The 12,714-nt window shown below is 38.7% G+C and overlaps 1 protein-coding gene across 2 annotated transcripts in view; it reads left to right on the forward strand.

The window, feature by feature from the left end:
* The window catches only part of LOC139947917 (serine/threonine-protein kinase Nek7-like), a 28,674-nt gene extending 16,676 nt beyond the window's left edge, over positions 1-11,998 (forward strand). The window contains exons 7-9 of one of the 2 annotated variants that reach the window (XM_071945772.1): positions 2,061-2,171; positions 6,884-6,988; positions 7,346-11,998. In XM_071945772.1, coding sequence (XP_071801873.1) covers positions 2,061-2,171; positions 6,884-6,988; positions 7,346-7,354 — 225 coding nt within the window. In that variant the 3' untranslated portion in view covers positions 7,355-11,998. Of the gene's footprint in view, positions 1-1,231; positions 1,346-2,060; positions 2,172-6,883; positions 6,989-7,345 lie in introns of both variants that reach the window. The other variant, XM_071945771.1, reaches the window with a different exon arrangement.
* Positions 11,999-12,714: the final 716 nt, after the last annotated feature.

Here is a 12,714-nt window from a genome sequence, read left to right on the forward strand (position 1 = left end):
AAAAATTGTTGATCATCCTTTTTCTTTTGCGGATGGGGGAGGGAGGGAGGTTTTTATTATTATTATTTTTTTGTTGACATGCCAATTTAATATGAAATCAAGAATAAAGAAATCATCACAATCACTATAAAACAGAGTGTTTTTGATGTTTTCAATAGTTTTGTCAAACAAATTTAACTCCTATATGACATTTTCTGTAAACTTTTTCAAACAACTAAGCACAGTGTAGCCCAAGTAAATATTTGAAGAATTGTTCTTGCTTTGCCAACATGAATAAAAACCTTTTTTAAAAATCTTTTCAAACCTGTACATTTTGAAAAAAATATCATTGAAAGGTTGTTTTTTAGGATTAAAAAAAACACCCCCCAAAAATGGGGTCGGGGGGTTTTGAATGGTCGGGCGGGGACGATCAACAATTTTTTCTTTTATGTGGCCTAAGAGGGTATTAAAACATGCCTGATACTTCACGAAGGCAAGTAAGGCAATTGCCTCCATGCCTCCTTGTCAAAGTCTCGGCGCCCTTGAAATGCTCCAGTACAAATTTTTCAACTTCCTCATAGGGTGCCTTTTATCAAGGAGAAAATGCCATTGAATCGTCTGTCGTAATTGTGAAAGTTTTGCAAATGTTAGTGTTTTTTTTTAGAACAGTGTTAATGTAGATTTTAGTAGAGAAGAGAGACTGCTTGCGCATTATCACACATTTGGACGATCATCTAGTTAATTACCTTATGCACATCAGTGGTAAATATTGGTACATAATTAGAAGGCTAGAGTGTAGAAGCATGCTTTAAAAGTTCCCTCTTATTGCTCAAAGGGGTCGCACCAAGCATGAAGACTAGGGTCCAACAAAACTTTTGCTTGTTCTTTTGAAATTTTGGTTTCTCTTTGTTTTTTTTTACCTCTTTCTCTCTCCCCATTATTCTTACGATTTTCTTTTTATTACATTCATCAAATCCTATAAAAATTGCTTTATCTGCATCATCAATACTTACTCCCTGATCCCCCTGCATCATGTCAATCCTCTCAAATTCCTTATCCTCCAATGCTATCACTAATCCCCTTTTAATCCTATCACTAATCCCCTTTAATCCCTTCTGCATCTTTCAACGCTGCCTGGTGCCATTCTCCATCTCAACCACCATCCATCCTGCGTCATCGTCCTCCTCATGGTAATCCCCTTCTCCTACCCCCGCCCTGTCCCGCCCCAACACTTTGCCCGACGCCTCTATAGATGGCCGCTTTGCAATCTCCCTTCTATGGGGACAAGATGAATCTCTACTCCTTGTGCAAGAAAATCGAGCAGTGCGATTATCCCCCACTTCCATCTGAAATCTACTCCCAGCAGGTAAGCGCATGTGGTGTTTTTTTTTACGTGGTGTGCCGTGCCTAACTTAACTTACTAACCACCTTGTGGTCAAACTTCATTGAATCCAATAATCGGAAATCCCCACCTCCAAGCTCTAAAGGCTTAAGAATTTTAGATGCTAAGCACAGTTCAGCCAGGATCCAGTAGTAGTCACTTCAATCTGCAGTGCATTTTGGCGGATGACTCTTTTTCTGCTAAGCACAATTTGTATATGTGCTTAGATAAAAATTTCTGTCCTTTGCAACTTTGCAAACCCTGCTTATTAATATTGTAAGGAATTTCTGCTTAGTCAGGTTTCCATGAAGTTGGACCACTTGTTAGGATTTGGTTTGGGGTTGGGGTCAGAGTGTTGAGACTGAGTTTAGAAGCTTGCCGCTCTGTCAAAAAGAAATGTCCGCCTTGCCTGTCTTCAGTTCTTGACAGGCACTTATGCAACTCGTACTCAAAATAATTATTTTTAAAAGCTGTTAATGATCAAAGTAAAAAAATTAAAAAAATTAAATCGCGAGTTGTGTTGTGCCCCGACTGACCAATATGCAAACGCATTTTTTTTGCCAATGCAGCACAGCCGTGCAAACTCGGGTCAAACACCTAAACCTCTGACCTCAGGGTCACGACGTTTCCGATTTGTTCACTGTCTCTCTATCTCTGTACGATTTCTCGTCCCGTGGTTGGTCGTCATTGACACTTATAGATGGCAGCCTTAGACTCGCCGTTTTATAGCGAGGGGTTGGACCTCTATTCGCTATGTGAGAAGATAGACAAATGTGAATACCCTTCCTTGCCAGCCTATTTCTCCGACAGTGTAAGTACTTTTTTTGTGAAGAATGACGATGAGGGGAGGTACACGTTTGGTAATTATCAAAGACCAGTGTTTTCACTTGGTGTATCCCGTCATAACCAAAAAATAACAAACCTGTGCAAATTTGAGCTCAATTGGTCATCGAAGTTGCGAGAAAATAATGAAAGAAAAAACACCCTTGTTGGACTAATTTGTGTGCTTTCAGATAAGAATAAAAGACTTCCAGCTGCAAGTCTTTTATTATTTTAGTGAGAAATTACCTCTTTCTCAAAAACTACGATACTCAAGAGGGAGTCGTTTCCCACATGTTTTATACTATCAACAGCTCTCCAATACTTATTACCAAGTCAGTTTTTAAGTTAATATTTGTTTTGAGTAATTACCAAACGTGTACCTTCCCTTTAACAGGTTCTTCAAGCCACTTTGTTTGTATGGATGGTTAATTATTTCCTTGATAACCATTTTCATCGATATGAATACTAACAACTATTTTTTTCACAGAACTGAGGAAAGTACTGAGTAGTTTACAGTGCTAATACACATCAGTGTTTATGGGTGAAAAACAAAAGTGAATATTGTTTATCCACAATTAGCCTTGCTCAAGGCAGTCGCATTATTCGCTCCGAAAAGACGCAGCTGTAAACCCACCCGCCGTATACCCTGTGCATGGTGTGTGCGATCACACCGAATGACCCACCCGTATACATACTGTCACATCACACGAATACTGTTCACACAAGTCATCGCACTCATACACCACTAACCGCATGCGGAGGCCGTCAGGCCGACAGCCTTGTCGGATCTGTATCTTCCCGTTTTAATGTGTTGTATTGAAAAAATTCCAATAGTGGACGAAATTGGGGGGGCTCTAGGATATGCTAGTATGCAGCTCATGAATATGTATATCGTTCGTCAGACCTATCAGACAACACAGGATGTGAGGCAAATGAATTATTCATTTTGACGTCCAATCACGCACTTCCCTTATCACAACCTTTGGACCCTATCATGTGTCCGTGGTGGTGGTGTGTGAGGTAAACATGTCTCATCTTTCGCGGGCATTATGGTAATGAGCTGACCGTGGGAACTCTTCGCTTATTATAGTAATGAGGTCAGTGGCTTCAACACAGATCCTACAAGGCTGTCGGCCTAACGGCCTCCGCATGCGGATAGTGTACGGGGGCATCGTGTCGTGCGATGTTACGCACAGTGAATACGGGTGGGTTTTACGCACAGTGAATACGGGTGGGTTTTTATACAGCGGCGGTCTTTTTTCGGAGTGAATAGTTCGACTGCCTTGAGAAAGGCTAATCCACAATGCAAAATCAACATCTACATGTATTAAAACAAAGAAAACATGAACCTTGCAGGAGCGCATGCTGAAACTTGTCTTGAAGAGGAAAACATTGGATTTATACAGAGCCCGTGAAAGCGACAACATGCTTTATCATTCATATAAGCATGTACTTTTTCCCAACAAAAAAACACAATTTCCACAGATTTACATTAAACTTACACCGTTTGAAGATTATGACAGTAGAAAGCTTCCCTTGAAATTTTACTAATTGAGGTGCTGTAGTTTTTACGAAATGAGTAAAACAAATAATTTTCATCTCAGTTTTTGCATGTAAAAACGTTTTAACCAGTTATGCTATGGTTTTGGTATAATATCATATAAGGTTAATGGGATTTTACATGCTAAAATAATTTCGTCTCATGAGACCAAAATTATTTTGTGACTTATTTTACTCATTTCTCAAAAACTACACAACCTCAGCTAGTAATATTTGAAGGGAAGCTTTCAACTATCATTATCTTCAAACCCTGTAAGTTTAATGTAAATCTGTGGACATTTTTAATAAGTACCGGAATCCTTTAACAACTTGTCAACACAGCAGTTTTTTTTTATTATGCATTGCTGAAAATGACATTTTGCCTTGCATACAAAAGCGTCCATCTGTGAAATTGAGTCGATGGGAAGACAATTAACTTTATGAGTTTTATACATGACTGAAAAGAGCATCAACAAGCTTCATTTTGACATATCTTGCACACTTGTGTCATTTTTGGTTTTGAAGGTTAACCTTTTGAACAATGAATTATGTCACAATTATGAAAATGACTCGTAATGGAGAAACAGCCTGTTAGAAATAAAATAAATCAATTGTAAAGCAAACAAATCGCACAAATGAGACACAAGGGTTAGACAAATTTTTCTTCATCTCTAGAGAATTAACAAACTATAGACAATTTAGAAATTGCATCACAAAAATTCAAGTTTTGTTCACCCTTCCAACACTCAACAGCCCCGTACTTGAAAGTGTGTTGTACGACAAGCGACTGTTTTCGTAGAGCCCGTCACATATTTTTATGTTCATATCTCCCTGAAGTGGACAGTGTCTCTCAAACCTACAGAAATTAACATCTTCAAACACACCTCGGCAGCTTACAGAAACATCTGTTAGCTTAAGTATTCGTCGGGGTATCGGGTGGAGTTCTTCATCAAGACAAATATCGCCCACCCCCCCCCCCTTACCCTCATGGGACAAAGATCGGTACATCTAACACGTTTTCCTTTTGTGATGGAGTCGCCAGATTTAATATTACCCCTCCAGTCGCCAGCGCCGACTGATAGAAACCTGTCCTGGGAAAATACGCACAGAGAACCCCCCTGGGGAGCTTGCTGACTCATGCGCGGAATATTTTTATAAGGGAGGTTGGTTATGGTTGTTGTGGGGGGGGGGGGGGGGAGGGGGGTTGAAGGAGTCGCATGGAGGAGAGCAATAGGTAGCAAATTATTATAAAGTCTTTATTTAAAGTAGCATGTTAGGCGGAATGTTGTGTAAAGACAGATTAATTTATTTGGTTAATGCAATCAAAATTATCATTACTTGAGTCCACTAGTAATCCCACCCTTGAAGCACCAAACTCGCGCAAGATTTGAAAGCAAGATGTAACAGTTGAAACAACAATTCTAAACAACAAAAAACACTCTAAAACGTTCAATTTTAGATGTACACAACTTCAAAGTGAAATGTTTCTCAAAATGCTTTAAATATACTACCAAACATTGCTGTAGGCTTCTAACCAAATTTTTTTGTTTGCATGAATTTATAGAGTGATTACCAAATGTATCCTTCCCTTTAAAGGTGCAACGTCAAAGTTGCCAAAAGCAATTGTTAAAGTGGCACCATCTTTTCTCTCTCCAGTCTCTCGGCGATCATGGTACAGCTGAACACAGGAGATTAAGCGCTGCGTTTATCAGATGTGTCAAGACCTTGGTGCCGGGTTGTTCTGGCCAGCGTGTGATCGTTATCACGCTCAAGGATGCCAATCCTGCTCAGCGTCTTGTCGAGATAACCTTTAGAAGGATAATCTGTGTGACATTGACACAATCTCTCAGTTTGCTCACGTTTGATAAGAATCAATCATGCCCCCCCCTACTTGAAACAGATTTTTGTGTGAAATAATTCGGCTGTCATTTTGACTAACATTTCTGCAAACTTCAAACACAGTTCACCACGTGAACTTAGTACATTTGTGTTTCTGCAGGCACCAATAAAACATGCCATTCATAAATAAATTGAGCATTGAGCAAGATTAAATGTACAAGGTTTAATTAATTATTTAGTTTTATTGTCATTTTTAAAAACGGATTCAGGAGAAGAAGAAAGAGCAGACATGGAGGTAGTTTAGCCAACCTTAGTGCTGTACTATGTCTCAAAGAATTAGAGGGTTTTTACGCAGTCCACTTATTGCAAGTTTATTTTCCACAGAAACACTGACGCAGGTTGAACTGTCCGTGGTTGTTTATTAAATTAAGTACACTGTTCTGAACATCCTTGAACTTGACATTATTTCTCTCTGGGAAAATTTGATAAAGAAAAGTGCATCCGGACAAAAGTGTTTTAACCAAGGTTTTGTTGTGTTACTTTGTTTCATTGAAGTTTTTCTAGTTAATAGAGAAATTCACTCAAGGCAAAATGAACGCAGAGATTAGCAGGAAAACACTCTAGCAATATTGAGGTTTAAGGAGGAGAGCGTTTGACACTTAATGGCCTGTGAAGTAGTAGTCCGAGGTCTCCTCATGTGTTAGGTCGCCTTCAGACAAATTTCAGACGGATGTAGATTTTATTTTTTTCATTTTAGTGTACACTATTTATTCTTATCTTCTCAGCAGATTTGAGACAGCAGGTCAACAGATAACATTAATCGTTTTGTTTATATTTCTTCAAGCCCATCTGGAAGTATTGTTGAATTGTTTGTATTGTTGTGATTGCCGTGTTAATAATAATAATAATCATAATAATAATAATTGCACAAAGTCAATGTTGGAAAGGACAATTCTGACTATCTATTTTCCTTTTGCATTTGTCAGTCTACAATTATATTTCTCACATTTCAAAAAAACCTTCAACATTTGAACTAGGCGCATTCGCAGGGAAAAAAATCTGCGAGGCTGGCGAGCAGCAGGGCTGAAAATCACAAAGCTGTTTTGCAGAAAATGTGCTAAGCAAGGTTACAAAAATTAACGAGGAGCCAGTCAAAAACCATTACCGGTATATGGTGTTTTGGCTGGTAACCTGTTTCCGTTAAGCACATTCCGTCCATGCTAAGTAATCTTTTCTGCTGAACAGCTCTGTAAAATTTGGTCTACCTCAATTCTTAATAAAGCAATTAGTAACATAATTTCACTCTTCTTATCTTTTCCGCAGCTACGTACTCTAGTCCAGTTGTGTATACAGCCCAATCCAGACGAGCGGCCGGACATCGTCTACGTCCACGCCAGGGCACAAGAAAACCACAGTGTCTCCATGGGGGTATGATATAAACAAGTCGCTCACTGAGTTGACCAATTCAATTGTTTGTAACTAGACAGTTTCTTTTGACTTGACCGAAACTTACGATGCTCTGCACTCCCCCTTTGGCCGACGTCTTATACAGTTGTGTGAGCGTTCATCAGAATTAGGTAGTTTAGTCAGCCAGCCTTACCCCTCCCCCTTGGAGATAAAAACCCTGACCATCAAAATTTTACAGGCCTGAGAATTCTTCTTGATTCAATGGTTTTCTCAGAGCTCTCCCTTCACCTTCAACATTCTAATCGTAAAACCCATGATCTGACCATTAAGGCACCGCCCTTATAGCCATACCTCTTATTTTACATTTGTCTATTATAGAGTCGGTAATAAGTAACACCTTGAAAAGTCGGGGGATGTCACTCAAGACCAAGAGCAGTCTGTCGACCAGTTTTACCAAGATGTTTTGTTTTTGTACAATTGGTTAGCAGTTCAAATTACATGAAAGATGTATCTTGCAAATAAAAGTGTCTAGGTGAAGGAATCTTCAGATGAGTACACAACATATAAATTTGAACTCTTAAATTAAAGCAGGGAAGGCCCGCAGGGAAGGCCCATTTTTTAATGAGCTGTTTCCTGGTCAGTCTTTTTTGTGCTTACTATTGAAAGAAAAACATGTGTAAGCAAAATTGTTAATGATCTAGAAGATATTTGGCATTGCATATAATGCATGTCCACAATGGATTTGCACTGTTGCTGTGTATTCATCCTCTCACAAGAACTTTCAGCACCGCTAAGCAAATTTTTTAGCTAAGCAAAAGAAGATTGGGGCACCAACTGCAACAATGTCAAATTTATGGAATTGTAGCTGAAAGAACCCAGTTTCTGTTAAGCAAGATTTGTCTGTGCTTAGTAAGCATTTATGCTAACCAGATTAATAAAACAAGGTCCTGCTTAAAGGCAGTGGAAATTATTGGTAATGACTATAATTTTTTTTAGCATAAAACCCTTCTTGGTGACGAGTAATTGGGAGAGGTTGTTAGTATGAAACATTGTGAGAAACGGCTCCCCCTGAAGTGGAGTAGTTTTTGAGAAAGAAGTAATTTTCCGCGAATTTGATTTCGAGACCTCAGATTTAGAACTTGAGGTCTCGAAATCAACCATCTAAACGCACACAACTTTGTGTGACAAAGGTGTTTATTTCTTCCATTATTATCTCGTAAGTTCGATGAAACTGATTTCGAGACCTCATCGTAAGTTCGATGACTGATTGAGCTCAAGTTTTCACAGGTTTGTTATTTTATGCCAATGTTGAGATACACCAACTGTGAAGGCTAGTCTTTGACAATTACCAATATTGTCCGCTGCCTTTAACATGTCGTTTACAAAAAGATTGTCTCAGTAGAACAACAAAGCATCAGAGGTGGGTTTTCCGCGACCGTAACCAATAACTGTTTCGGTCATTGGCTAGTGATAAATCAATGGCCAATTCAACCAAAACAGTTATTGTTTACAACCGTGAAAACACACGCAGCTCTATATTGCAGTCTGTCTGCCGGGCCGTCTATGCTATGTACACTTAGAGGAAAATCCTATTAATCAACACTGTAAGAAACACTGTGTGGACGTATGTAAGTCCACATAGTGTTTCAAGTCCCTATACTGTGTGGACCTATTCTGTTCTCATGTCCACACTTCGTATGTAACACTTAAACACCCCTGTTTGATGTGCACATATTTCTTAAGGAGCAAGATAGTTCCAACATCGAAGCATTCAGCATGATGTATCATTCTCTTAAAGGAACAGGCAAGAAATGTTACCAGGAAAGAAATCTTATTTTTATAAACAGTGCTTGGTAATTGAGAAAAGTTTTTGCCAAAGTAGTATTACAAACGTGCAAACTAACTTGTACCTTGTGTTTAACCTGTCTAAGTAGTACAAGTGAGAGGAAAAACCTCAAGATTTTATGAATAAATGTTCGCAGGATTTTTGTTGTCATTTTTTTGCGGAGTTACTTATAGGTTGTACTTGCGTAGAGGGGCTACTCATAATGGGAGGCTTTTTTGGGACCCTTGTGGCAGCAGACGGGAATATGCGCACACCTTAGAAAAAAACAATGGATATTTACCTGGTATTTAACTCCTGGGCCCAATTTCATAGAGCTGCTTAAGCAAAAGTTTTTGCTTAAGCAAAAAAATCTTTGCTTTGTAAAATCAAATTAGCGGCTAAGACTCCACTCAATTGTTATGCTAAGTAAACAACAGCTAAATATTAGTCACAAGCAATGTACATGGCATGAAATTTTTGCCAGTAACATGTGTAAAATAAGCAAGCTATTTTCGTGCTTAAGCAAAATTTTGGGGCCTCACACATGGACCCAATGGTATCGTGCGAGTATTGCCAGTAATTGAGCGTAGGGGTCCACAACGTTGCGCCATTTTGTTTCCTTTGATTTTTGTTTTTATTTTCATTGCATCTTTGCAAAGTGGATTTGGAGTGTGTTGGAATAACACCACACTCCAGCATCAGATTTTTTTTTGGAAATCTGAGAAATGTTTTATCAAATGAATTATCATTTCGGGTTTTTTTTTTTCTCCCTTTTTTTTGTGAAGTGCATTAACAATTAATGACATTGTATACAAAAAACGAATGAGTGTATATATCTGGTGTAAATATTGTGTGGATGATAACTAACCAAGCTGCTTGAAGCGAAGACTATTGGCTTCAAATGGCTTGGTTATTATTTAACAGTCGTTAAAGACCTTCGGCACCGAGATTGGGAAGCTAGTCTTCGCTCCAGGAGACATGAAGTAAACTTGGAATGCGAAACTGGTTCAAATGCTCAAATGGGTATCCAATCATTATGGGACATAAGTGTGGGGAAAATGCTCGGCACAGAACGATTTTGCTTAGTAGAATCAGGTTACCAGCCAAAATATTATGTAATGTATGTCAATTGTGTCTGATGTCAATTGTGACTGGTTCCCTGCTGAGTTTGGCTAATCTAAAAGATTAGCTTAGCACTTTCCCCCACTTATCGCAATGGTCACTGTTAATGATACAGGATATCAATGCATATAGTTTGCCCAATTATCAAAGTGATGCATATTACTACATTTTTCACCACTTTGACTTTCTGAACAATCTTTTTTCTTCAAATCATGATCAGTCAAATTCGTATCAAAAATAATTTTTTTTAAAGGTGTTTTCTGTTTTTCTAGTATTTGGTACTGCCTTATGCACCTGTTTTCTAAATGGATTTAAGTATTCACTATCTTTATTCTCTAACTGGAGACTTTGTGACACTAGGTGGCAACAGACATAACAGCCACCATAGACCTTGTCGCAAATACTCTGTATGTGCGCTGTAGGCACTGAATGAGGTGCATGCTGGTCTAGCTAGCGCTCTAGTTATTGTGCAAAAGGGTCTCTAAGTCTCCATTGTTGATATAGTTACAGTGTCTGCAGACTCGATTTGGTAAAGCTTCACACAAAGTAGCCAAGCACTAAAAGAGTAGACCTATGCTTACCAGAATTGGGCCGTGTCGGAATTGGCGACTTTGGCTAAAGCTACGGCTAGGGCGCGCGCGTCTGCTATTCTTCAACACTGACAGACGCGCTGATCTAGCCGTAGCTGTAGCCAAAGTCGCCAATTCGGACACGGCCTTAGTCTACCAATATTGTGACTGGCATCCATTTTAGCTTAAAGCAGAGATAATTTACATAATGTATGCATGTTGAGTGCCTTTATTAATTATGTATGCACAGCTGTAGTCTGTGCCCACATATTAATGTGATTTTTTAATACTGTTAGAAGAACAGTCAACTACTGAATTTTGATGAGTACTTTTTTTTTCTCTTGGGGGAAGGACCAACTGCCAACAACAATGCTTTTTATGCTGTCTTTGAACTTTGAAAATTTACACTTACAAAATAGTCTGCTCCCAATTCAACAATCAGCATTTCCTATTTGTTGAACAGGGAGCTAGCTAAACATGGCAGAACAATTTTCTGCAAGAAAACGACTTATAACTGAAGATACGATCCACTGCAGTGAATCGATCAAAGGTTAAAAACCTCCCCATCAGAAGTAAACCCTTCTCACACCAATTGCTTCTAAATATAGAACCATAGCACCCTCATTAATGCTTTAAACACATGGGTAATGCGTTTTGCATTGCCTGCACAGAAACCAAATCACCATGGCAATGGAGCATTTTCAACCTTTGTACGCCGTTCCCTGACATTTAAATTGTTTTACTGGTGAATGCACAGACTTTGAGCTATGGGAGTTTGGCCATTGCCAAGTATTGTCTGAAGCCCCAGGTTGTCTTGTTTTGTATGATCAATTCGCTGTCCCTATCCTTTGCTTCTATACACTGCTATGCATGGCCATGGTCAATTGAGTTCAAGATTTTGGCCTAGATTTGGTTAAAGAGTGTCAAAATTTACTGGAAATTGAAAAACTGTGCGTCCAAATTGTTCACTTACAATACATTTACGATGACAGCAACAGAGTGTCCCAATTTAAAACAGGGTGTCCATAAGACACCCCCTCTGGCTAACACTATGGTTTGGGTTGAATATACTTAGATTTGTTTATGTACACATCTTTATCAAACTGTCTTTGGAGAAATTGATAAGCAAGATTTGATGGGCAACAAGATTGGTAATGTGCAAGTTATGCCTTGTGTAGTATGTATCTCGTTTCTGCTAAGCAATATTCTCTTTATGCTAAGCAGCTTTTTTTAAACTGGCACTCTGTCAGAATGTGATTATTATTGTTTACAGTGAATTTCTGTCCAGGATTTCATCAAATCCGTTTTAGTCTCCTTTAATGCACCATCTTCTATATCTTTGACCAAAACGTGTGTATATTAAAACAAAAAAGGAATAACTTTACTATTATAAGATGATATATATTTCCTTAATTCTATGACCTTGAATTTTAACGGTTTGCCTAATGTGTGGAATGACGTTTGTGATTGTATTTATTGTCATAAATAGATATGAATTTAAAAATAAAAAACACTTCATGATGAAGGTAAATTTGAACTATCTGAGTTATGAATATTTTGTATGTAGCTGTAATACAGACTACACTAGAAATGTGCAGACCCTTTCAAGACCCTACTGCTTGTTTTGCTTGGTTGGCATTTTATTATAGGATCATGAGTAGGATCTTATACTCTCCAATCTTCAAAAAAATATCACTTTAAAGATATTTCAAATTATGTAAAGAATTACTCTGGCTATCCATTTCTGATTTGTTTTTCGAGCCGTATTACCAACCATCCCAAGGTCAATTCTTGCTCACAACTGCCAGAGTTTGGGGAGATGAAAACGTGAACAAATAAACTGCTCCAAGAACCATTTGGAAGGAAATCAGTGAACAACGAGCAACCCTTTCCGGTGTCGCATGCAATTATGTCCTCTATGCAATACTATCCGGAGTACATTATTGCATATGCAATAATGTCCGCCGGACGGTTTTGCATATATATGCAATCGTGTCCGCCCGGACGCTGCTGCATAATGCAATTGTGTCCGCCCGGACACATTTGCATATGCAGTTATGTCCGCCCCGTGCAAAACCGTCCTTGCAGTAAATTAAACGCCCTTGGTCGACGGAACACGTTCGCCATTTCTTTTACAAGCTAAGTGCAGTATCATGAATGACAGGGAAAACGGCCGTTGGGTATTCGCTGCAATCATAAAATACGTAAATATTCAGGCTGCATATTATACG

This window comes from Asterias amurensis, chromosome 15 (genome assembly GCF_032118995.1).
Source record: "Asterias amurensis chromosome 15, ASM3211899v1".
Taxonomy (NCBI): Eukaryota; Metazoa; Echinodermata; class Asteroidea; order Forcipulatida; family Asteriidae; genus Asterias; species Asterias amurensis.